Raw genomic sequence first — 27,941 nt, 5'->3', positions numbered from 1 at the left:
CATGGCTGCCGTGAACTGCGGTGTCAGTACTGATGGGAAATCTGCCAGGACCCTGGTGAATTCGTCGTCGGACAGCATGATGGAGTCCAGGTGTGGAGCTGGCAACTGTGGTTCACCCAGGGAGAACGTTTGAAAACTCTTGGTGTGGACTAATCGCTTCCCTTGCAGGTCGACCAGCAGGCTGTGGGCTCATAGAAAATCTGCCCCCAGGAGTGGTTGGGCCACGGCGGCCAGTGTGAAGTCCCACGTGAACCGGCTGGAGCTGAACTTTAGCCGCACCGTGCGGGTGCCGTAGGTTCATATTGTGCTGCCATTTGCGGCCCTCAGGGTGGGTCCCAGTTCTCTGTTGCGGGTGTCGTAGCTCGTTGGAGGTAAGACGCTGATCTCCGCTCCGGTGTCGACCAAAAAGCGGCGTCCCGACTGCTTGTCCCAGACGTACAGGAGGCTGTCCTGATGGCCAGCCGCCGTAGCCATCAGCGGCGGCTGGCCCTGGCGTTTCCCGGGAATTTGCAGGGTGGTCTGCAGTGGCGGGCCTCTGTGCCCCACTGCTGGTGGTAGAAACACCATTGTTCGTTGGGCTCCTCACTCCCGTCACCGGGTTTCGTAGGCTCTGCTGCTGGGCCTGGTCTGGTCTGTTGTTGGGCACGCGGCTTGGTGATCTGTGCAACGGATGCCCCTCTCTCTTTCCTGGCATTCCACAGCACATCTGCTCGGGCCGCCACCTCCCGGGGGTTGCTGAAATCTGTGTCGGACAGCAGCAGGCATATGTCCTCGGGCAGTTGCTCTAGGAACGTCTGCTCGGAGGGTTTGTGTCCTTCAGCCAGGGCCAGCATCTCGTTCATTAATGCCGACGGCGGCCTGTCTCCCAAACCATCCAGGTGCATTAAGCGGCGTGCTCTTTCGCGCCATGAGAGTCCGAAGGTCCTTATGAGCAGGGCTTTGAAAGCTGTGTATTTGCCGTCCTCCGGGGGCGACTGTATAAACTCCTCAACTTGTGCAGCTGTCTCCTGGTCGAGTGAGCTCAGCACGTAGTAGTAGCGAGTGGACTCCGAGGTTATCTGCCGAATGTGGAATTGTGCTTCTGCTTGTTCGAACCATAATTGGGGTCGCAGCGTCCAGAAGCTTGGCAGTTTTAACGAAACTGCGTGAACAGATGCAGCGTCGGTCATCTCTGGTCCAAATATCGTTTGGGCCGTTGGGGTCACCAATTGTAGCGGTGTGCTACACACAGCGCTAGAATAACCACACGGAGTCGGTGAGTTAGAGTTGCGATGAAAAAGATTTATTCAAACTTCGCGGCCTGCTTGAAAGCCTTCCCGTTCCCGCCCTCCCTGGGGCGGGACTGCTGTGGGGAATGCATATTCCCAGACCCTGTCTGCGCGCGGGATTTTCCCCCTGCTGGTGAAGATGGCCTGGCGCCCTTTTTGGGGCCGGCCCTCTGCCTGCGCGTGCTGTTGTGAGCCGGTTCATGTGTGCCAGAAAGTGGGTCGCCACAAGCTCTTCTTTTCTTCTTGACTAGGTTTTCTACAGCTTTTGTACACCATGGTTCCTGTACCCTACCATCCTTTCCCTGTCTCATTGGAACGTACCTATGCAGAATGCCAAACAAATATCCCCTGAACATTTGCCACATTTCTGCTGTACATTTCCCTGAGAATATCTGATCCTAATTTATGCTTCCAAGTTCCTGCCTGTTAGCTTCATATTTCCCCTTACACTAATTAAATGTTTTCCTGACTTGCCTGCTCCTATCCCTTCCCAATGCTATGGTAAAGGAGATAGAATTGTAATCACTATCTCCAAAATGTCTCCCACTGAGAGACCTGACACCTGACCAGGTTCATTTCCCAGTACTGGATCAAGTACAGTGTCTCCTCTTGTAGGCTTATCTACATATTGTGTCAGAAAACCTTCCTGAACACACCTAAGAGACTCCATTTCTTTTTTTAAAATACACAGTATTTCTGTTTTTGCACGTTTTTAAAAATCTATTCAATATACCTAATTGATTTACTTGTTTATTTATTACGAGGGGTGATTGATAAGTTTGTGGCCTAAGATAGAAGGAGTCAATTTTAGAAAATCTAGCACATTTATTTTTCAACATAGTCTCCTCCTACATTTACACATTTAGTCCAGCGGACGTGGAGCATACAGATCTTGGACCTCTAGGAAGTGTCCACAGATGGGTGATTATGCAGAAAGTTTGAAGTTAATAACTCATCTCTATCTACCTTAGGCCATGAACTTATCAATCACCCCTGATGAGTTATTAACTTCAATCTTTCTGCATAATCACTCAAGGAGTTGAACTGCATGTGCATGTAACGAGAGCTGTATAACTCATCTCCTTCTACCTTAGGCCACGAACTTATCAATCACCCCTGCTGGACACCTTCTGGAGGTCCAAGATCCGTATGTTCCACGGTCGCTGGACTAAGTGTGTCAATGTAGGAGGGGACTATGTAGAAAAATAAATGTGTTAGGTTTTCTAAAATTGACTCCTTCTACCTTAGGCCACGAACATATCAATCACCCCTCATATTTTTGTATTTTATTTTATTTATTATTATTATTTTCTCTGCTAGATTATAACTGCTGCTGCTAAGTTAACAAATTTCACGTCACATGCCAGTGATAATAAATCTGATTCCGATCAAAGTTCACATTTCAAAGTAAACTTATTATCAAAGTACCATACACTAGTTTGAGATTCATTTTATAGGTATTTATAGGAAAGAGAAGAAATAGAAGAGAATATCATGAAAGGCTGTACATAAGCAAAGACTGACAAACAACTGGTATGCAAAAGAAGATAAACTATGCAAAAAAACGCTCAGAACAAGAGTTGTAGTGTCCTTGAAAGTGAGTATGTAGGTTGTAGAATCAGTTCAGAGTGGAGGATATTGGAGCTATCCATGCTGGTTGAGGAGCCTGATATTTGTAGGGTAATAACTGTTCCTGATATGGTGGTGTGGGACCTAAGGCTCCTGTAGCTCCTGCCCAAAGGTAATAGCAACAAAAGAGCTTGTCCTACATGGGGGGTGGGGGGGGGGTCTTTGATGATGGATGCTGCATTCATACGGCAGTGATCCATACAAATGTACTCAATGGTGGGGAGAGCTTTGACTGTGAGCGACTGGGTTGCATCCACCGCTTTCTGTAGCCTTTCCCATTCCTGGGCATTGGTGTTTCCATATGAGGTCGTGATGCAGTCCGCTAGGATACTCTACACTGTGCATAAACGGAAGTTTGTCAACCTTAGTCAAACTCTTATCTGAAAGATATGACTTTCAGCACTGCAACCCACTCAAAAAATTGCACTGAAGTGTCAGCTCATATTATATGCTCAGGTCCTGGAGGGGAACATGAATTCAAAATGTGATTCAGTGGTGAACATGGTCCCATTGCCATTCGAACAACACCGAGAGGCTCAGCTAACTTTCATTATTTGTTCTGACATTTCAACCACACTGTTTCTTAGGGCACTGACTGATCTGTACATCTGTTGGATTTAGAGAAATATTAGATTTATTTTCAGTTTTGCAGCTTTTAATGAGGGCCATAAATTCTGATCACCACATAAAAACCTGACAAGCCAAGGTTCTCTGAGACTTCCAATAGTACTACACCTTCATTCTTACCTGATGGTACAAACAATACCAATACAGTCTCACCCACTAAGTACTTTGACCATGATTTACCATTCCAGCTCACATAACAGGACAATTCTTCAGCATAAGTATGATACCAAGCAACCAGAGAGGTATCAGAAAGCATTATTGAATATTTGTTCCATAGTCATAGAGTCATTGAGCACTACAGAACAGAAACAGCTCCTTCAGCCCATGTAATTTGTGCTGAACTACATATTAATCTGCCTCGTCCCATCGAACCACACTTGGACCATAGCTCTCCCACCAACATATATCTATCTTTCACCATTAATCTATAACCCCTAGATCTAGATTCACCCAGCCTCAGTGGTAAAAGGCTGCTTGCTAATCATTTGCTTGTTAGGTCGTATGACATCGGTAGGTATTCATGGTCTTTCCATGACTATGATTGTCCTTGGCAATTTTTTTGGAACTAGTTTGTTGTTGCCTTCTTCTGGGCAATGTCTTTACAAGACGGGTGAGTCCAACAATTAACAATACCCTTCAGAGATTGTCTTCTGAGCATCAGTGATCACATAATCAGTGTTGCACCAGCTGCCACCTGCTCCCTTGGCTTCATGTGACTCTGACTAGGGCTGGGGGTGGGGGGGGGGAGCTAAGCAGATGCTACACCTTGCCCAAAGGTAACCACTTGTCTTAAGAGGGGGCACTGGTGAGTGGACCCAAATGAAAGACACAGACACTGAAGTACTAGGAACAGAACTTGACTTGAGAGCTGGTACAAGAACACAGACTTGGGCTAGGACATTGGCTAGGCAAGCAGGACCAGGACAAGGAACTGGGAACTAGGAACCTGGGTCTTGACTCAGGCTCGGATCCCGGAACTAGGCGAGGACATGACGTGGCTACAGGACTGGACATGGCTTGAGTTCTTCATGGCTAGAACATGACGAGGCTTGGGTTCGGACTCTGAGCCAGAGACTGGACAAGGACCCAGAACCTGGGTCTTGACTTGGGCTCGGACTCCGGAACTAGGCGAAGACATGATGTGATCTTGGGAGACAGGAACGCAGAACACAGAGCCTTGGTCTTGAGAGACAGGAATGCAGAACACAGAGCCGGGACCCCTCCTTGGGAACAAGACGTAGGGCTGGGACTCGTACACAGAACACTGAACACGAGACAGTTCACAATACAAGGTAGCGGCAAACGGCCAGACCTACCTAGCGAAGGCACGGACACAAGACGGTTCCCAACTCAAGGTTGCGGCAAATGGCCGGACCTACCTCACGAAGGCATGGACACACACGGTTCCCAACACTGGGCAGCGGCAAACGGCCAGACCTACCTAGCGAAGGCATGGACACAAGACTGTTCTCAACTCAAGGTTGTGGCAAATGGCCGGACCTACCTCACGAAGGCATGGACACAGACGGTTCCCAACACTGGGCAGCGGCAAACGGCCAGACCTACTTAGCGAAGGCATGGACACAGAGACGGTTCCCAACTCAAGGTAGTGGCAAACAGCCGGACCTATCTAGCAAAGGTGTGGACACAGAGATGGTTCCCAACTCAAGCTAGCAGCAAACGGCCGGACCTACGTAGCAAAGGCGTAGACTCAAAGAGACAGTTCCAAACAACAAAAGGCAGTTCCTTATCTAGACACAGCAAGGCTCCAGTCTTGCTCTGGCAGTAGAACTTGACAAGGTTGCAGGCAAAGGCTCCACAAACAGGTTGCAGACAAGGCTTCAGAAGGAAGAGGAAGGGAAGGGGACAGTCCAGCCTCAGGGTAACAGCAAGAATGGCCAGGCTTACCCAACAGAGGCAAGGACAGGAAGGGACAGATCCAACCACAGGGTAACGGCAAAGACAGCCTGACTTACCCCACAGAGGCAAGGACAGGATACTGACGAGACGAACCAGCCACCACACTCAAACCCAGGGCTACTTATATTCCCAGCCCCAAGACAAGCATCACGTGCCTATGATTAAGCCCAACTGAAACATGGGACAGCCGGAAGACCTGGAGTCCGGAGGACATGGACCGGACCGTGAACCGGAACGCGGACTTCACGGACCAGACCATGACACCATTGGAAGTATCTAATTGAGGTGCCAGATTAAAAACATCCACAAACCTGTAAGGAAGCTTAAATCACAGTGTTTACAAGATTCCCTGTGAATGTGGAGCAGCGTATATCATCCAGAAGGGACAAACGGTAGAAACCCACATCAAGAAGCACAGGAGGTGTATCCATTTGGGTTACCCAGAGAAATCGGCGGGACACAGATGACACAGAACACTGCATTCACAATAGCCATAGGATTGACTTCAATGGCACAAAACTACTGTGCCATGCCAATGGCTTTTGTGACTGCCTGTAAAGAAAGCCACTGAAATAAAACTTGAGGAAAAGAATTTTAACAAAGGTGATGGTCTTGCTCTAAGTAAGAACTGGAATTTGAATTGTAAACAAGGTGGGACAGTGGAAATCTGATGAGGACTAACCAACTAGGAGGGACAGACGGTGGGGTATAAATACCACCGGACTAAACGTGCCCAGGCATCATCCCTGAAGAAGATGGCAGAGATTGTCACTGAAGTGGGTTGGTTAAAATCGATGTCTGTACCCAGCTGGAAGCCTAGGAAGAGTTTATTCTCCTTCAGCTTGTCTGCCAGAACAATCTCATGCCTTATTTTAGCCCTCTTGATTTCCCTCTTAGTTCCTTGTCTTTGTCCCTATGCCTTCTATGCACCTCTTTCATTTTCTTAACTAGGGCCTCAATATCCCTTGAAAACCAAGGTTCTCTAAACCAGTTAGCCTTGCCTTTTATTCTAACGGGAACATATAAACTGTACTCTGAATATTTCACTTTTGGAGGCCTTCCATTTACCAAGCATCCCTTTGCCAGTAAACAACCTATCCCAATCTTCACCTCCCAGATTCTTTCTGATGCCATCAAAATTGCCCTTTCTCCAATTTAGAATCTCAACCAGAGGGCCAGTGCTATCCTTTTCATTACTATCTTAGAGGCAGATTGTAAGGAACATGTATCTGTGTCTACGCCCACCTGGACAAGCCAGCGAGGACTATGAGAATCATGTTTCTTGACTTCTCCAGTGGGTTCAACACCATCTGCCCTGCTCTGCTGGGGGAGAAGCTGACAGCGATGCAGGTGGATGCTTTCCTGGTGTCATGAATTCTTGATTACCTGACTGGCAGACCACAGTACGTGTGCTTGCAACACTGTGTGTCCGACAGAGTGATCAGCAGCACTGGGGCTCCACAGGGGACTGTCTTGTCTCCCTTTCTCTTCACCATTTACACCTCGGACTTCAACTACTGCACAGAGTCTTGTCATCTTCAGAAGTTTTCGGATGACTATGCCATAGTGGGATGCATCAGCAAGGGAGATGAGGCTGAGTACAGGGCTATGGTAGGAAACTTTATCACATGGTGTGAGCAGAATTATCTGCAGCTTAATGTGAAAAAGACTAAGGAGCCGGTGGTAGACCTGAGGAGAGCTAAGGTACTGGTGACCCCTGTTTCCATCCAGGGGGTCAGTGTGGACATGGTGGAGGATTATAAATACCTGGGGATACGAATTGACAATAAACTGGACTGGTCAACGGACACTGAGGCTGGCTACAAGAAGGGTCAGAGCCGTCTCTATTTCCTGAGGAGAATGAGGTCCTTTAACATCTGCCGGACGATGCTGAGGATGTTCTATGAGTCTGTGGTGGCCATTGTTATCATGTTTGCTGTTGTGTGCTAGGGCAGCAGGCTGAGGGTAGCAGACACCAACAGAATCAACAAACTCATTCGTAAGGCCAGTGATGTTGTGGAGATGGAACTGGACTCTCTGACCGTGGTGTCCAAAAAGAGGATGCTGTCCAAGTTGCATGCCATCTTGGACAATGTCTCCCATCCACTACATAATGTACTAGTTGGGCACAGGAATACGTTCAGCCAGAGACTCATTCCACCGAGATGCAACACAGAGCGTCATAGGAAGTCATTCCTGCCTGTGGCCATCAAACTTTACAACTCCTCCTTTGGAGGGTCAGACACCCTGAGCCAATAGGCTGGTCCTGGACTTACTTTCCTGGCATAATTTACATATTACTATTTTACTATTTATGGTTTTATTACTATTTAATTATTTATGGTGCAACTGTAACGAAAACCAATTTCCCCCGGGATCAATAAAGTATGACTATGACTATAAAAAGGCAAGAGAGAGGCAAAATGTTTTGTGGAGAAAGTTGCAGAGTTCATGGCAAGGCAAATGTTTGGAGCTGCTGGTTGAATTGGAGATGGTTATGACGCAGAAAAAGGCCATTCTGCCATGCAAGTTGAAGCTGGACTTTAGAATCATGTCATATAGTACAATAACAGGCCCTTCAGCCCATCATGTCCATGCCAAACATCAAGTATCCATCTATACTAAACCTATTTACCAGCACTTGACCCCCAGCCTTCTATGCCTTGATGATTCAAGCCCTGGTCAAGATACGTTTTAAATGTTGTCAGAATACCTGCCCGCAGCACTTTTCAGATAGCGCATTCCAGATTGCGTGCACCCTTCCATATAAAGAAAATTCTTCTTCAGACTCCCTATGTTCATAATACCTCACAAACCACTGTGCTCTTGGCTTTGATGCTACCAGTGCAGGGAAAAGTGTCTGACTATTCATTATATCTCAGCTCCTCATAATTTTTATATATCCATCAGGTCCTCTGTTAGCTTTCTCTACTCCAAGGAAAACAAACCTAGTCGATCCAATTTCTCCTTGCAATTGAGATACTCTATTGCAAGACCAATTTGCACGATTCAGTTATGAATATTAATGCAACATCAGCTGAGGAATGCAGTCAAGACCATGGGTGGCTTATGTATATATCTATCTATTCATTCATTCATTCACTTATTTATTTGCAGTTTGTCTTCTTTTGCATATTGGTTGTTCATCAGTCTTTGTGTGCAGTCTTCCATTGATTATATTGTATTTATTTGTTTTCCTAAGAAAATGAATCTCAAGGTAGTATATGGTGACATATACATACTTTGATAATATGTTCACTTGCACTTTGAAATACACAAGTACAGGAATGTATAGGTGTATTGAAAAACTTTCTTGCAGCAGCACCATTGGCACCTAGCATCATAAAAGCAGTATCATAAAAACATAAATTAAACGTAAATTTACACAAATCTTTACAAGGAAGAACACAATTAGAACAAGAAAAACAAAGCCTATTTTAGTGCAAAGTGATCAAAGTGGCTGTTTTGTTGCTAAAATGCAGTGGTTAAGAGTTTTTCTGGTTTGTGCAAGAACTGAATGACTGAAGCAGGATCTCTCAATGGCCACAAGTTTTAATTCCATGTCCCATTCCCATTCTGACATGTCTATCCACGGCCTCCTCTACTGTAAAGATGAGGCCACACTCAGGTTGGAGGAACAACATCTTATATTCCATCTGGGTATCCTCCAACCTGATGGCATGAACATTGACTTCTCTAACTTCCGTTAATGCCCCTCCTCCCCTTCGTACCCCATCATTCATTCATTCATTCATTTATTATTCATTCATTATTAGTTTTGTTTTCCTTTTTTTTCTCTCTCCTTTTTCTCCCTCTGCCCTCTCACTATACTCCTTGCCCATCCTCTGGGCTTTCCCCCTCCCCCTTTCTTTCTCCCTAGGCCTCCCGTCCCATGATCCTCTCATATCCCTTTTGCCAATCAACTTTTCAGTTCTTAGCTCCATCCCTCCCCCTCCTGTCTTCTCCTATCATTCTGGATCTTCCCCTCTCCCTCCCACTTTCAAATCTCTTACTACCTCTTCTTTCAGTTAGTCCTGATGAAGAGTCTTGGCTTGAAACGTTGACTGTACCGGTTCCTATAGATGCCGCCTGGCCTGCTGCGTTCCACCAGCATTTTGTGTGTGTTGACTGAAGGGAAGTAGTTGTTCTTGAACCTGATGGTGTGGAGCTTCAGACTTCTGTACCTCCTGCATGATGGAAACTGCGAAAAGATGTCATGGCCCAGATGGTGGGGATCTCTGATGATGCATATTGCTTTTCTGAGTAAGCAGCTCATTTAGATACTTCCAATGGTGGGGAGAGATATTCCCGTGATACACTGGGCAGAATCCACTAACTTCTGCAGCTTTTTATGCTCTTGTACATTCGAACTACCATATCAGACCAACAAAGTAGAACATAGAACACCGAACATAGAAAATCTACAGCACGTTACAGGCCCTTCAGCCCACAATGTTGTGCCAACCATGTAACCTACTCTAGAAGCTACCCAGAATTTCCCTAGTGCATAGTGCTCTATTTTTCTAAGCTCCATGTACTTATCTAAGTCTTTAAAAGACCCTATTGTATGCATCACTACCACCTTTGCTGGTAGTGCATTGCACACAACCACCGTCCTCTCCATGAAAAACTTACCTCCGACCTCCCCTTTGTATCTGCTTCCAAGCACCTTAAAACTATGCCCCCTTGTGTTAGCCATTTCAGCTCTGGGGAAAAAAAGCTCTGGCTATCCACATGATCAATGCCTCTCATCATCTTATACACCTCTCAGGTCACCTCTCATCCTCCGTTGCTCCAAGGAGAAAAGGCCAAGTTACTCAACCTATTCTCATAAAGCATGCTCCCCAATCCAGGCAACATCCTTGTAAATCTCCTCTGCACTCTCTCTATAGTATTCACATCCTTCCTGTAATGAGGTGACCAGAAATGAACACAGTACTCCAAGTGGGGTCTAACTAAGATCTTATATAGCTGTAATATTACCTCACGGCTCTTGAACTCAATCCCACGGTTGATGAAGGCCAACACATCATACGTCTTCTTTAACAAGTCTGTTAACTTGCACAGCAGTTTTGAGTGTCCTATGGACATGAACCCCAATATCTCTCAGATCCTCCACACTGTCAAGAGTCTTACCATTAATATTCTATTCTTTCTTCAAATTTGAGCTTCCAAAATGAACTACTTCACACTTATCTGGGTTGAAATCCATCTGCCACTTCTCAGCCCAGTTCTGCATCCTATTGACAGACAATAGACAATAGGTGCAGGAGTAGGCCATTTGGCCCCTTGAGCCAGCACCATGGCTGATCATCCATGATGTCCTGCTGTAACCTCTGACAACCCTCCAGACTATCCACAATCCCCCAACTTTTATATCATCAGCAAACTTACTAACCCATCCTTCTACTTCCTCATCCAGGTCATTTATAAAATTCACAAAGAGGAGGGGTCCCAGTACAGATCCCTGTGGAACACCACTGGTCACCGTCTTCCATGCAGAATATGAACCATCTACAACCACCATCATCTACAACCGTCTTCTGTGGTCAAGCCAATTTTGGATCCACAAAGCAATGTCTTCTTCGATCCCAATATCACAAAAAATTGTGGGTGAATTGTTTAAGAAAAATAACCACATGGCTTGAGTCGCAAAAATAAATTGAGGTGCTTTTATTTACCTCAAAACAAGACAAAAACTAGGGGGGAAAACTATATATATATATACATATACACACACACACACACATATATATATGTGGTTATTTTTTATATATATATATAGCCACCCTCAGACTAAACACAAAAGAAAGACTAACCCCAAAGCCTTGGTAACCTGAGGCTTATAACTGCTAAGGCCCTCCCCCTAGACCAACCAAAACCTAATTAACTCAATTATCCAATTAAAGATGGTATCCTCCACCATCAGCACACCTGTGCAGGTTGCTGCTGCCTCTATATGAGACAGCTCCATGCAGCAGCTCTGGTTCAGACCCAGTCACTATTACTGCTGGGGATGAATGTTTTACCGAGTGTGCCAAGTGCCATCCGTAATCAGTGACGAGCCTTCGTCACACCATGCTTCCTTATTTTCTAAATGAACCTTGCATGGGGAACCTTATCAAATGCCTTACTGAAATCCATATACACTACATCCACTGTTTCACCTTCATCAATATGTTTTGTTACATCCTCAAAGAATTCAATCAGGTTCATAAGGCATGACCTGCCCTTGACAAAGCCATGCTGACTATCCCTAATCAGATTACCTCTCTCCAAATGCTCATAAATCCTGCCTCTCAGGATCTTCTCCAACAACTTACCCACCACTGAAGTAAGACTCACTGGTCTAAAATTTCTTGGGTTACCTCTATGCAGTATGCAGAATATGATGATTGTTGTATGAAAATATATCTGTAATGGTGAAGCCTTTATGAATTTATAACTTTCGTAGAATGTGGTGTGACAAAATGGAACATGTGAAATCCCAGTGTAGCTTGCTGATTTGGATGGGAGGGCTTATAAGTCTGTGTATCTCTGTTTTATCAAAGAAGTGCGTTTTATAATGGGGGGTGGTGTGTTGATGGCAGGAAAGTTTTGACAACAGAGCACAGGGAGAGAAGCCTCAGAAGAACAAATGACAGGAACTAGAGATGTTTGCAGATAATGGAGGAATGTCATTATGGAATGAAACAACCTAATTACTGTCCTCTGTAGAAAGTATAAAAGTGCTCTGTTTGAGCTATAAGATTGAAGCTATTTTCCAGACAGTAATGTATGGAGTAGCTTCCCTTGCAAGTAAATAAGATGTGCTTATAATTTGATCCACTTTGAATTTTTTGTAGTTTGTTACTGTATATTAGAAGACCTAGCTTAACATTAATGACAGTCAGCTCCAAACAAGAGTTCCAACGAGAATTTAATCTCCTGACATATTGCTGTTGTTTTACAAGGTGTCAGTGGCGTTGACAGTAAATTTTGTTACAAAGAGGCCAAAAACTATTCTGCCTGTCTAACAGGCAACTGAATTTATAGCACAACTTCCTCATAAAGAGCCTTTCTGTGCACCGGCTTCATTTCAAATGAATAAGATTCCTGACATTTTAGAACATATGTCGGTAAACCTGGTTCAGAAGCTTGGGTCTGAAGTTGAAGGTAGTCTATATCTTATGTAATATAAATGAACTGCTTCTGTTCAATCATAAATGTTGTATCTTAGAGTGCTACCAAATGATTGTGTTCTTCTTAAGTTAGCAAAAGAGTTACATTAACCATTGACATAACACATTTTTGTCAGCATTTCAAAAGAGAGGGAAAAATGCCAAGTGCAAGAAACTCTTACCTCAACACCGCGAGTTGCCTAGTTAATTTGCATAAAAATCTGAATGTAATTCATGCATAGATACTTCCAAATCAAAAGCTAAGCATAAAAAGATTATATTTTATCTGACAGCACTGACCTAAAATACTCAAATATTAAGTGTATAGGTATGTTGAAACTTAATTTTCTAGTTTCCCTGATTGCTACGTCTGTAAAAGGCACTGAGTCTGGCGCTGTAGTTCAGAAGGGAAGTGGGGGGGGTAGAAGAAGAGAGAGGTAGTGATATGGGATTCCATAGTCAGGGGAGCAGACAGGAGATTCTGTGGAGATGAAAGAGACACTCGGATGGTATGTTGCTTCCCAGGTGCCAGGGCCATGTCAGATCAGATCCACAGCATTTTTAAGGGTGAGGGTGAGCAGCTGTAAGTTGGCATAAGTATGAAAAGGGATGAGGTTCTAAAGGGAGAATATAGGCTGTTTGGTTGGAAACTGGAAAGCAGGACCTCGGGGGTAGTAATCTCTAGACTGCTGCCTGTGCCACTCACCTGTGAAGGCAAGAATAGGATGATTTAGCTTTTGAATATGTGGCTAAAGAATTGGTGCAGAGGGCAGGGTTTCAGATTTGTGGATCACTGGGATTTCTTTTAGGGAGGGTATGACCTGCACAAAAGGGATGGGTTAGACCTGAACTCAAGGAGGACCAAATCCTTTTGGGCATGTTTGCTGGAACTGTAGGGGAGGGTTTAACCTAGTTGGTTAGCAAGTTGGGTCACAGGATGGAGTAGTTGGTGTAGAGATAGATTCAGCATGTAGAGAGACTGTGAGGAAGAATAGGCAGGGCATAATACTAGTAAATGGGCTGGGTTGAAGTTTGTCTATTTTAATGCAAGAAGTATCAGGAACAAGGGTGATGAACTTAGTGCATAGTACATGGAACTATGACATTGTGGCCTGTACACAGATGTGGCTGTCACAGCGGTAGGAATGGCTGCTGCATGTTCTGGGGTTGAGATATTTCAAAAGGGACGGGGGGGGGGGGTTAAAGGAGGTGCGGGAGTGGCAATGCTAATCAGGGATAGATAGTATCAAAGTTACAGAGGCAAGGGTACTGTGGAGGGATTGACTATTGACTCAGTGTGGGTGAAAGTCAGAAGCAGGAAAGGAACTACCAATCTACTGGGGGTATTCTATAGGTAACCTCGCTCCCCCACCCCCCACCATAGCAATGGAAATATTGAAGTGCAGATCAAAGGTAGATTTTGGAAACATGCAAAAAATACCAGGATGTTATTTATCTATTCATTGAGATACAGCCACCTTGCCCAGCAATGCCCTGATTCAATCCCAGCCTAATCACGGGATAATTTACAATGACCAATTAACCTACTAACCGGTACGTGGGAGGAGATCCGAACACCTGGAGGAACCAAACACGGTCACAGAAGGAACATACAAACTCCTTACAGATGGTGTCAAAAAATGAGCCCAGGTCGCTGATACTGCAAAGCATTGCGCTATTGTTGTCATAGGTGACTTCAACTTCCCTAATATTGACTGGCACCTCTTTAGTGCAAAAGATTTAGATGGGGTGGAATTTGTTCGCTGTGTCCAGGAAGGATTCCTAACACAAAATGTAGATAAGCCAACTGGAGGTGAGGCTATACTGGAGCTGGTACTAGACAATGAACCTCATCAGGTGACAGACCTCTTGGTGGGTAAGGTTTTTATAGGCAGTGACCATAACTCTATGACCTTTAAGCATAGCCTCGAAGAGGGACAGGAGAAGATGCTATGGGAATGTATTTAATGTGGGGGGAGGCGGGGATTATGACGCTATTAGGTAGGAACTTGGAAGAGTAAATAGGGAACAGATGTACTCCAGGAAATGCAGGACGGAAATGTGGAGATTATTTAGAGAGTTTTTGAAAAGGGTTCCAGATAGTTTTGTCCTATTTACGCAGTGAAGGGATGGTAGGGTGAAGAAACTATGAGAGGGAGGATAAGAATGATCTTAGAGTAGGTTAAAAGTTCGTCACACATTGTGGGCCAAAAGGCATGTACTGTGCTGTACTATCTGATGACCTAAATCAAGTATATTGGATGCGTGTCAAATTGTTTATAAGACAACTGTTTCATGAACTACAAGAATAAACTGAATTCAGTACCTGGTTTATCTGCCAAAGGTAATCGATGAAATTATTAATTGCTGAGAGAAGGCTGGAAAAAACCTGAGCACTGAAAGACGGGCACTGTCCAAGCACAATGAGAAGCTCAGCCACCATCTCCTGTTCCTGGAACTGAGCACAGAATACAGGAAAAACCTGAATGACGTTCATTTAATTTGAAATGGATAAGATAAAAGTACAGAAGAAAAACACATATTAACAAAATGTCAGAGTTTCACACCATTTTATTGCTTGTCCACAGACCTAATATTTCTGATTTTGACAGTTATAGATTCATTCTGGTAATTCATTTAGAGACTGTGATAACCAGAATACATTATTTCATAGCAATGCATTAGAGATTATGAAATAAATTTTGTAGCAGAGTAGTGACACTAATTTGAAATAAGTACACAAGAAAAATGGCAAAGGCATAAGTTATGATGCACAGGAAATAATACAATTATAAAATCAGATGTCGTTCACTTTGGAGGCTGGAGATATCCTAAGGTTGTAAAAGCAGCTAATTAAATTTTAAATGAGTCATTTTTTTCTCTAAATTTATAACAGTGCAATCTTTGACTGTCTGCCTTGCCATGTCAATGTAAATCAAATAACTTCTTTATCTGAACCTGTGAGGACAGCGTGTGCAAATCCACTCTCAAGTCTTCTCCTTCCTCCGTATAATAAGACCAGAAACTTAAGATATGATAAAACACTGTGCTACATATACAGCTCCCACTTAATGGAGTTCTGTCCAAGGGCACCAATCTACTGTTCACACCTCAATATCCTGTATAACTTCTGATGAGAAGGGGAGGGAAGGGAGAAAAAGAAGGAAGAACATTAGCAATAAAGAAATAAAAGCATACTTTATTTGACCCTATCCATGACAGTAAAAACCACTTAGAGGATCTTTGGGGTCTTCCTCCCCCTATTTGTGACATTTACTGAGAGTGTTGCAGAGAAAGGGCCCAAAGCACAGTTGAGGATTGATCCCAGCAATCCCACAATCTCTATGCCCCATTACCATCCGAAAGGAGACATCTTCCCTCAGACTGTGAGACTAATGAATACCCTGCCATGGCCGAGGTCTCGTCACTAGGACAGAAAGCTGTTTACTGTTCATCTGTGCTGTGCTTTGAATGATATTTTAACTTACTTTATCGTATAATATTTTGGTTTATGTGCCGTGTGTGATATATATTGTGTGGGTGCTCTGTGGTCTGTAGGAACATTGCTTCATTTGGTTGTATATATGTACAGTCAGATGACAATAAACTTCAACTTGAACTTGCTTATTACTTACTTAGTACCTCTAACCTTGGATATCTAAAATTGTTTTGCAAAGTTTGAGTACAACACTTGGAAAAGTGTTCAGTAAATTAATTTTGGATTAGATTAGAATTCAAGTTTAATTGTCATTCAAATATACAAATGAATACAGCCAAATGAAATAGCATCTCTCCAGGGCCAAGCGCAAAACACAGTACGGACAGTCACACACAGCACAAAGCACATATTGCATATACAGTTGCAATAGTAGAAAAATAGTCACCAAAAAAAAAATACACACACACATATATATAAAAAAATACAGACCAAGTCCCTGAGTGTCATGGCCTTTAGATTGATGTGCGTGTGATGTTATCCTGGAGCTACATTTCTGCAAAAACAAGCACACAGCAGTGCCTCATCATGCACTAGTGCACCCACAGAGGAATGCAATCCAGCTCGTCTTCCACCGAGCAAACACTGGAGAGCAGCGCCAACCGCAGGGGCCAGCCCCCACCCAACATGGATATCAGTGGACCCACAGAGGGGCCAGCCCCCACCCAGCATGGACTCCAGTGTACCCACGGAGAGGCCAGCCACCACCCAGTATGGACTCCAGTGCACCCACGGAGGGGCCAGCCCCCACCCAACATGGATCCCAGTGTACCCACGGAGAGGCCAGCCACCACCCAGTATGGACTCCAGTGCACCCACGGAGGGGCCAGCCCCCACCCAACATGGATCCCAGTGCACCCACGGAGAGGCCAGCCACCACCCAGTATGGACTCCAGTGCACCCACGGAGGGGCCAGCCACCACCCAGCATGGACTCCAGTGCACCCATGGAGGGGCCAGCCCCCACCCAGCATGGATCCCAGTGGGGCCAGCCCCCACCCAGCATGGACTCCAGTGCACCCACGGAGGGACCAGCCCCCACCCAGCATGGATCCCAGTGCACCCATGGAGGGGCCAGCCACCACCCAGCATGGACTCCAGTGCACCCATGGAGGGGCGAGCCCCCACCCAGCATGGATCCCAGTGCACCCACGGAGGGGCCAGCCCCCACCCAGCATGGACTCCAGTGCACCCACGGAGGGGCCAGCCCCCACCCAACATGGATCCCAGTGCACCCACGGAGAGGCCAGCCACCACCCAACATGGACTCCAGTGCACCCACGGAGGGGCCAGCCCCCACCCAGCATGGATCCCAGTGGGGCCAGCCCCCACCCAGCATGGACTCCAGTGCACTCACGGAGGGACCAGCCCCCACCCAGCATGGATCCCAGTGCACCCATGGAGGGGCCAGCCCCCATCCAGCGTGGATTCCAGTGCACCCACAGAGGGGGCAGCCCCCACCCGGCATGGACTCCAGTGCACCCACAGAGGTCTCCGCTCTCTCCAACACCACATCCAGCGTCTTATCTCCTGGGCGGATGCAACAGGTGATGCTGTGGCATGGAGGTCTGATCCGCGCAACAACCAAGGCAACGTAGCCCCCGCTATTGATCTCGCCAACGGACCAGTGAACCCGATGTGAAGCACTCTACATTACCAATGTCCAACAGGCTCTTGCAATCACAATAAAAACATCCAAGACAATGGATGTTGTGGAGCATGGAAGCTCAGGATTTGGTGAACCAGGAATTTTGGTGGAATCCAGGGGTTCCCAACCTTTTTTATGCCATGGAGCCTTACCATTAATTGAAGGGTCCGTAAATCCCAGGCGGAAATGAAGGTAGTTTCTCACAGCCAATGAGGGGCAGAGATAGGGTGAATGCACTTATGCACTTTCCCAGGGGTGGGAGATCAAGAATTAGATGGTATAGTTTAAGGTGAGGGGTTAACTTGATGGGCAACTTTTTTATACAAAGGGTAGCATGCCAGAAGACGTGGCTGAGGCAGGTAATCTAGCAACTTTCAAAAGTTAGACAAGTACGTGGATTGGAAAGGTTGAGAAGGTTATGGGCCAAACACTGGCAAATGAGGCTGACTTGGACCGGGCATCTTGGTCTGCTGAATGGCATGTTTCCATGCTGTATAACTAAAAAGCAAGAATGGAGCTAGAGATCCCAAGTTATCATCTAAGTTACATACACAGAGGGCTAAAATAGTTTACTGTTTAATGACCTCTGCACTCCTTGTTTAGATTAGATTAGATTAGATTCAACTTTATTGTCATTGTGCCGAGTACAGATACAAAGCCAATGAAATGCAGTTAGCATCTGACCAGAAATGCAAAGAATAGTGTTATTTACAAAATAACTGCGAATAAAAAGTCAGTGCTACAGCATACAAATATAAAAGTACTGAGACAGTACAATATGGATGCAATACTGCTTAGCGCTGTGATGTGAGGTTCAGCAGGGTCACAACCTCAGGGAAGAAGCTCTTCTTGTGCCTGCTGGTGCGGGAGCGGAGGCTCCTGTAGTGCCCACCGGATTGGAGGAGAGTAAAAAGTCCATAGTTATGGTGAGATGAATCCTTGATAATACCTTCGCCCTGCCCAGGCAGTGTTTATGGTAGATGTTCTCAATGGTGGGCAATTGGGTGCCAATAATCCTCTGGGCAGTTTTCGCCACATGCTGGAGTGCTTTACGGTTGGATACGGGACAGAGATATCTGGGGTAGAGTCAAGGGAGAGAAACTGAAGAACATTTTTTCACTTAGAGTGTATTTGGAATCTAAAGCACACTGACTGAGGGGCTGCAAGAGGCAGAGACTCTCTCACAATATCTAAGTATCTGAATAAGCAGCTGATCTGGCCAGGCATAGGTGGCTACAGATCAAGTCTAAGTAAATGGGATCAGTATAGATGATTGCTAATGGTTTTCATGGATGTACTGGGTATAAAGACAGCGCTGTAAATCATTACCACTTACAGTACCATACTAAAGTCTTAGGCACACACATATAGATTAGCTTCAACTTTATTGTCATTATGCCGAGTACAGATACAAAGCCAAGGAAATGCATTTAACATCTGACCAGAAATGCAAAGTATAGTGTTATTTGCAAAATAACTCAGACTAAAAAAAGTGCTACAGCACACAAATGTAAAAGTACTGAGACAGTACAATACGGATGCAATACTGCTTAGCGTTGTGATGAGAGGTTCAGCAGTGTCACAGCCTTAGGGAAGAAGCTCTTCCTGTGCCTGCTGGTGCGGGAGCGGAGGCTCCTGTAGCGCCTACCAGATGGGAGGAGAGTAAAAAGTCCATGGTTAGGGTGAGATGCATCCCTGATAATGCTTTTCGCCCTGCCCAGGCAGCGTTTATGGTAGATGTTCTCAATGGTGGGCAAATGGGTGCCAATAATCCACTGGGCAGTTTTCACCACACGCTGGAGTGCTTTGCGGTCCGATATGGGACAATTGCCATACCACACTGAGATGCAGTTGGTGAGTATGCTCTCAATGGTACAGCAGTAAAAGTCTGTCAGTATCCTGGGACAGAGGTGAGCTTTCTTCATGCTCCGCAGGAAATAAAGGCACTGTTGCGCCTTTTTGATCAGGATGGAGGAGTTCAGGGACCAGGTGAGATCCTCGGAAATGTGGACACCAAGGAATTTGAAGCTTGATATACGCTCCACTACAGCTCCATTGATGCAGATGGGGACGTGAGTGTGGCTCCTAGCATGTCGGAAGTCCACAATGCCTTGGTCCTCTAGGTGTTAAGGGCCAGGTTGTTGTCGACACACCACGTGGCCAGGTGCTGGACCTCATCCCTGTAGGCCGCCTCGTCATCCCCTCTGATCAGGCCAACCACCGTGGTGTCGTCTGCGAACTCGATTATGGAGTTAGAACCACGTACAGGAACGCAGTCATAGGTGAAAAGGGAGTACAGAAGAGGGCTCAGCACACAGTCTTGAAGCATGCTGGTGTTCAGGGTGAGAGTGGAGGAGGAGAGGTTGTCTAACTTAACTGATTGGGGTCTGTTAGTCAGAAAGTCCAAGGTCCAATTGCAGAGGGATGAGCTGATACCAGGCGAAGTTTGGTGATCAGCTTGGAGGGGATCACAGTATTGAATGCCGAACTAAAGTCAATGAACAGCATAAGCTTCAGTTGATCAGTTGCCGTTGGTTCATTCAATTTCATCCGCAGTTAGTTAACATACAAAATTCAATTTTACAAAATTCTGGATCCCAGGTAGTTAAAGTTCAATATACTCCAGGAGAGGCAGACACAGTATAGAAATGGTCTGCCAAGGTGGGCTTTTACTCCTGTATTCAGTGCTGAATCAATGACATCTTAAAGGGTACAGTACTGAATGTGGTTAAGGGCTGGTAGGAGGGAGTGCAAAGTGTGTAAATGCAGTTGTAACTGGGGACTGGATAGCTGGAAGCACAAAGGCAATTCTGTTAGTGATTGATATACTACCTACTCCCAGGGTACAGGTGATCCCAGAGAAGACTTTAATTACATTACGCAATGGTAGGAGCCAAAAGTCACGATCCATGTAGAAACCAACATAAAGGTAAATATTGGTTGTGATATGTGTTTAAGGAACCAGCAAGGCTTCAGATGTCTGGACTACTCCCAGTGCCATACTCCAATGAAATTAGAAACAGGAAAGCATGGCAAGCTAACATGTGCTAGAGGCATTGTATAGCCTCAGATTCCTGGGACACTGAGACCAGTTGCTTGGCAGAAAAGACTAGTAAAAGTTCAAAGGGTTGCACCTTAATGAAGCTGGGATCTATAATCCTCAAGGGCAGGTTAATCAGTACACTGGATAGGGTTTAAACTGATTTCAGATTTGGCACTGGTTGTGGGTTGGGAGTGGTTGTGGAGGGAAACTGGAAAAGCTGTATTGACACTTGAATGTGGACAAATTTGAAACTGGTTTACCTGCACACATATTTAGACTGTAGTGGGGGGGGCAGGGTAAGAGAATTAGGATTTTGGCAGTGTTTGGATCATTGGGACCAGAGGACACTGGGGGAGCGGGAGTGCGAAGGGAGAATTACATGTTATGGGATCTGGGTTTCCAAATAATATTGACATAACTGGAAGAAATCCCACTCCACTGTTGCTTTTACAAGACCATACGATCCCAGACATGACAAACAATGATCATTCTCTGGGGAACATTCAAACTGCCCTGCTGTAGTCCAAAACTGTTATAGGGGATGATATTATCCTCTGCTCCTCTCGTGTGGAAACAAGATGTAAGAGTGGCTTGTTCCTAAAAGTGCCCAGCTGCATTTTTAGCATGATCTGGATGACTAGGAAATGGCTATTAGCAAGTTTCACTTGGTAGACCAAGAAACAACCTGAGTTGCAAAATGCTGGGGGCAGATTTTACAATTAGTCAATACTTCCTCTATCTGTGCTAAACATTCCCTAATTCAATTTAAAGTTGTTCACAGAGCACATATGTCCAAAGATAAATTAGCTCGCTTTTATTCTCATATTAATCCTTTTTGTGATAGATGTCCGGGGCAGATAGCCTCTTTAACTCATATGTTTTGGTCTTGTCCTACTCTGGAAACTTTTTGGAGAGACATTTTTAATATTATCTCAAAGGTATTGAATATAGATATCTCTCCTCACCCTATTACTGCTATCTTTGGACTACCTAAAATTTCCAGTAATCTTTCTCCTTCAGCCCGTAGAATGATTGCATTTCTTACTTTAATGGCGAAAAGATGTATCTTACAACATTGGAATGCTTAATGCTCCAACCACCGTTTTTTTTGGTTTTCTCAGACGATATTATGCTTGAATTTGGAGAAAATTAGAAGTAATCTTTATGATTCCTCACTTAAATTTGAACGGACCTGGAGATCTTTTATCCAATATTTTCATTTAATGTAATTTTTTTTTCTTCTCTTTTTTGCTCCACATTTATATACCCTTCTTGTTTTTTTTACTGTTTTTAATGGAGGTCGGGTTTGAGGACGTGATTTTAAGTTCTTTAACTCTACTTGGTTCCAAGTTAGTCCATTGCTTTGCTTTGCTTTTAGTTTAGTTGCACGGTGGGTTTTTTTTGGGGTTTTTTTTCTTTTCTCTATTGATATATATATATAAAAATTAGTATACTATTATGTTACCTTAGTATGTTATGTTTAAATTACATTGTTTGTATCACTTTTTTTTCTGTATTAATATCTCCTGTAATTTTATTATATTCTAACAGTGTATTACTGCCTATATGGCTTACCTTTTTGTATACTTATTCAATAAAAAGATTTAAAAAGAAAGAGTTGCAAAATGCTGAAAACACATTTTTGCTAATGAATTTCTAATAAATAGGATTTGCATTCTTCAATCATGTTTACAACACAAAACTTATTTTTTTATAAATCCATACAAATCTGTTATTGTTAGGCAATCCCTCACCTCCAACCCTCTGACTCTCAATACAGGAGCCCCTCAGGGCTGTGTACTGAGTCCCCTCCTTTACTCCCTGTATACCCATGACTGTATCACCACCCACAGCTCCAATCTGCTAATTAAATTTGCCGATGACACTACATTGATTGGCCTTATCTCAAACAATAATGAGGTGGCCTACAGGGAAGAAGTCATCTCTCAGACACAGTGGTGTCAAGAAAACAACCTCTCCCTCAATGTCGCAAAAGCAAAGGAGCTGGTTGTGGATTACAGGAGGAATGGAGATGGGCTAACCCCTATTGACATCAATGGATCTGGGGTTGAGAGGGTAAACAGCTTCAAGTTCCTCAGCATCCACATCACCAGCGGTGTGGTGGAAAAAGGCACAACAGCGCCTCTTTCACCTCAGAAGAAGTGAAAGTTTGAGGAAATTTGGTATGGGCCCCCAGATCCTAAAAACTTTATATAGGGGCACAATTGAGAGCATCCTAACTGGCTGCATTACTGCCTGGTATGGGAACTGTACTTCCCTTGATCGCAAGATTCTGCAGAGAGTGGTGTGGACAGCCCAGCGGATTAGTTGTGAACTTCCCATTATTTAGGACATTTACAAGGACAGGTGTGTAAAAAGTGCCCGTAGGATCACTGGGGACTCAAGACATCCCAACCACAATCTACTCAGCTGCTATCATCCGGAAGCAGTACCGCAGCATAAAAGACAGGACCAACAGGCTCCGGGACAGATTTTTCCACCAGGCCATCAGACTGATGAACTCACGCTGATTTGAGTGTAATCTATATTACATTGACTGTTCTATTTGTTATAAATTACTATGATTGCACATAGCACATTTAGATGGAGACATAAAGTAAAAATCTTTATTCCTCATGTATATGGAGGACGTTAAGAAATAAAGTTAAATTCAAAGCCTCTTTTCTACTTACTAAAGCTGGAGGATGAGAGCCATTTGCTGGTTTATGACAATAGCCCATGATTTATGATTAACTGTTACTCTTCAGGTTGTTCTGAGTGCTTTTGTGTTTGATCAATCAAAACATTTGATGTGTGACTTCCTCAAGGGGATCAATTGCTTTGGGAGAGCATTTGAGTGATTTATAAAGAGCTGTCAGATGTTAAGTTGTAAATGGAAAACCTCCTTACGATGTTATGAAGGGCAGACACAGATGAAAAGGATATGTTTTTCTTCATGTGTTGCCTTGTTGAAACTGTGGGTTCCTCTGACACCTGGTAGTGCAGTATGCTGTTCCTCCCATGACTAATTTTACCTCAAAAAAATGCTCAAATTCACACCTGATGTTTCTTTTATACAATATGAAATAAAACCAAGTTTTACAGTGGCATTTACATTTTTCTGCTTAGAATGGTGTTCTCTGAGCTGAAAAACTTCCTTTCTGTTTGTACAAACTGATGGTTAGATAAAGTGTACTATAAGTTAATGCATATTGTAACAGATTTACTTCTATTCTGTAAAGCAAACACAACATTTTGATTTCAAAGTATGACATAGTGGAGTTAATAGGCCAATGGGTCACTGTGAGTCAGAGAATGTGTTTATGAATATGGCAACAAAATTTATACAGAGGGTAAGATATTTAGAAAAGGAGTAAGCAATTTTGCGCTTTTGAGTTTCTGGCATTCAAAGAGATCACAGGCAATGCATCATCCTGTCTGCCTAAGGGCTTTGTAACAACAAAATTTTCAAACTTTTATCACCATTTATGTGCACATCCATAATGGAGTTAGAGTTTTCATCCAGGAACTGCCAGTAATATTTTGAGTTATCACTGATTTTACACAGCTTCCTTCTTCAGCACCCTGCCTGCAGAGGATGAGTGATACTAAATTTAAGTGCAAGTCTTTTTCTCCTCAGTAGGAATCATCCAATCTTGGTAAGTTCCAATACACCCTTCTGAATGTCAGCCTGCCTCTGCTAATCTCGTAAGCATTGATGATCATGCACTACTAATTTAAAGATTCCCAACCCCGACCGCCTGTCTATTGCATGGCTTGTTTGAAAGTTCTGTCAGAATTCCCCAACTGCAGGGGGCTCTTGTGCATTTAGATCAAGGTATTTTTACAAATGACCAGAGTTCACTGAAGTTGGAAAGGATGGCAAGAGTTATTCAGTCCTAAGTTTTTAATTAAGAAGAGTCTACATATATAGGCATGGCACATTGGCATAGTGGTTTGTATGGCACTATTACAGTGCCAGCAACTTAGGTTCAATTCCACCAGTGTCTGTAAGGAACTTGTACATTCTCCCCATGACCATGTTGGTTTCCCTCAAGTGCTCTGGCTTCCTCCCACATTCCAAAGACAGACAGGTTAGGAGGTTAATCAGATGTAATTGGGTGGTGTGGGCTCACTGGGTCAGATTAGCCTGTTACTGGACTGTGTTCTATCTCTAAATAAATAAATGCACATCTTACTTTGAGCTTTCTTTCTTGTCTGGGAACTGATAACATTTCTGCTGTTGCTTTTCTTTAGGTTAACCGAGGCCACATATTTGTTTCTTAACATGGAAACCGAAACTGAAGTTCTGCCTCTTGAGTATGAGATTAAGAAAGGACCAACAGTATATTGGAAAACAGTGATGCAGAAGTGGAGAGCCCCTGGCTCTCTGATAGTGGAATCCTTATTGTATATTGTATAGCATAACATTGCCTCTATTACTTCAACTTGACTCAGTGGGAACTAGCAGTAACAAAAATTGTGAAGAAATTGTACATTGCGAATCGGTAGCTGCCCATGGCACAGTTCATTCTCTAATAACCTTCACTCTACAAGTGCTTGTCTCTTGATTTGAGTTTGTGCACTTATGGGACAAAATTAGATACAAGAAGACTGCCTGCAGTAAAGTATGGCCAGTGCAGTGGTGTGTGAAACTTTGACAGATACTTGTATTGATACATCAAGTTCAGGAATAGCTGCAACCAGTGTCCTTCTTGCCTGGCATAAAAATACAGTCTTTATTGTATGTCTGTGGTTCTATGTCAATCATAATCCTGCAGTAAACTGATAGCTTAATTGTAGAAGATTTAGTTACAAGGCAGGCTAGTGGAGGGAAAGGAAAACTAAAACAGATCTCAGCAACATTGTTCTTATGTGCTTACTTTCTCGATGTTTTATCCCAATTTCATCCTGTCCATTGCCCATTGCCACTTTTTTTCTCCAGCTACTTTTTGAATGTTACGTTGCATTTTGTTTTTACCTTTTTAATGTTTTGTGAATTCATGCCAGAATCTCCAGAGCCCCAATCAAACAATTATGAGAAACTGTGCAAATTGAGAGCTTCAGAATTATTGTGGAGGAGCCTTGAGTGACCATGAAGTCAAAACAGTGGACAGCTAGTTGGGCAGCACATACAAGTATGGGGCAGCACAGTGGCGCAGAGACTGATGGGTGTGTGGAATGCACTGTCAGGGGCAGTCGTACAAGCAGATACAGTAGGGACATTTAAGAAACTCTTAGATAAGCATATGTATTAAAGAAAAATGAAGGGTGATGTGGAGGGTGGATTAGATTGATTTTAGGACCTGTACTGTACTATATTATTCCATGTTCTATACAGTATATTATTAATGTACATGCTTCATAAAATGCCTAATCTAAAAGTTGGGTAAAGAATATAAAAGAACCCATCCAATGAGCTTCCTTAAATCTGCATGTCACTGAAGGCTGAACTTCAAACTATAAATAAATGCCGGACTACACTGTATTGCACTGAAATATCTTAAAGCACTTCACATGAACAACGGGCATTCCAAATGAAAGAATGCACAAACTTCAGGGAGTTAGGAAGTGAGTTACTGATTCAGTTAGACTTTTGATATTCTTAGAACCTCTTACAATTCTTCCTTACCTTATCTATCAATGATCATGTAACGCATACAAAATGCTGGAGGAGCTCAGCAGGCCAGACAGCATTGATGGAAAAAAGTATAGTTGATGTTTTGGGCAGAAACCCTTTGGCAAAACTGAAGGAATGGACAGCAGGAATGATATCATGTGTCCTCTTTTGTCCCTCCTACATCCCTTATTCACCTCAAGGGACCTGTTTGATTCTAGTTGCTAACGCCTGACATATACCTCCTCCTATTTTTACCTGACCAGAATCTCATTATCCCTCATCAGTCAAATTTCCCTGATCTTGCCAGCCTTCGTTCTAACAAGACCTTCATTCTAATAGGAACGTATTGATCTTCATTCCAACAGCAGGAGCATCCTGAACTCATTCTACCTCACTTTAAAAAGTCTCCCACTTGCTAGATGCTCTTTTATCTATAAACGGACTCCCCCAATCAAACATGAGAGCACCTTTCTGATGCCTTCCCCCAAGTAAGGTCTTCAGCAAGTTTCAAAGTCCTAGGCCAGTGATATTCAAAATGATTGTTAACCAAATGAGCTGGGTGACCACTGTGTACCAGGCGCACTGTACCATTAGGAAGGCATCTGCAGTCATGTTAAACATGATAGAGCCGATCCTCCACGATTTTCACCACATAAACTTTTGGTGCAATATAATCCAATTTTAGCTCCCTTATTGCATGTAATTAATCTGGCTGTCAGTTTAACATGGCATTTCCTCTGATTTAAGATTATTTAATGTCATTTCCAGCACACAAAGGTAAAGAATGAAATAATTGATACTCCGGATTTCATGCAGCACAATAAAAAACAATGTAAAGAACACAATAATAAATAAACACAACAAATATAAATAATAAGATAACTTATACACATAGAATGATTGCATGTCTATAAAGTGATACTCAACAAAGGAGGGTCTATACATAAGGTGACTCTGACAGAAAACGATAAAGCAGTGGTGGAGGGGTAGGTTAGTGGGTGGAGTGTTGATCAGCCTTATTGCTTGGTGAAAGTAATTGTTTTTGAATCTGGTGTTCCTGTCATGGATGCTATGTAGCCTTATCTTTGAAGGGAGTGGGTGGGATTCTACATGATGTTTTCAGCACTTTTCTGTTACATATTGTCCACTTGTCCCTCCCCACTTATCTCCATCTTGGCACTTATTCCTGCAAGCGTGACAAATGCCACACCTACCCCTACTCCCTCAATACCACTCAGAGCCCTAAGCAGTCCTTCCAGGTGAAATGATATCAGTGAAACCCAACACAGACTGGGGGACTGTTTTGTACAGTACCTTCGCTCTGTTTGCTGCAAATGGCAGGATTCCTCATTTCATCCTCCCATTCATGTCTGACATGTCTGTCTACGGCATCTTCTTCTTGTTCAGCACTTTACCTCTTCCAGCTTCATCTCCCCTCCTCCACCCACCTTCCCCCTCAACTGGTCTCACAATTCCTGCCAGCATGCACTCCTTTTACTCCCTCCTTCCTTTCCAGTCCTGATAAAGGGTC

General features: G+C 43.9%; 1 protein-coding gene across 1 annotated transcript in view; it reads right to left on the bottom strand.

The window, feature by feature from the left end:
• Positions 1-27,941, bottom strand: part of mei4 (meiosis-specific, MEI4 homolog (S. cerevisiae)) — a 285,684-nt gene that overhangs the window by 103,212 nt on the left and 154,531 nt on the right. Inside the window, exon 4 of the mRNA XM_072267155.1 lies at positions 14,931-15,062. Coding sequence (XP_072123256.1) covers positions 14,931-15,062 — 132 coding nt within the window. The remainder of the gene's footprint in view (positions 1-14,930; positions 15,063-27,941) is intronic.

The sequence above is a fragment of the Mobula birostris genome, chromosome 8 (assembly GCF_030028105.1).
Source record: "Mobula birostris isolate sMobBir1 chromosome 8, sMobBir1.hap1, whole genome shotgun sequence".
NCBI lineage: Eukaryota > Metazoa > Chordata > Chondrichthyes > Myliobatiformes > Myliobatidae > Mobula > Mobula birostris.
This window is presented reverse-complemented; position numbering and strand designations above follow the sequence as displayed.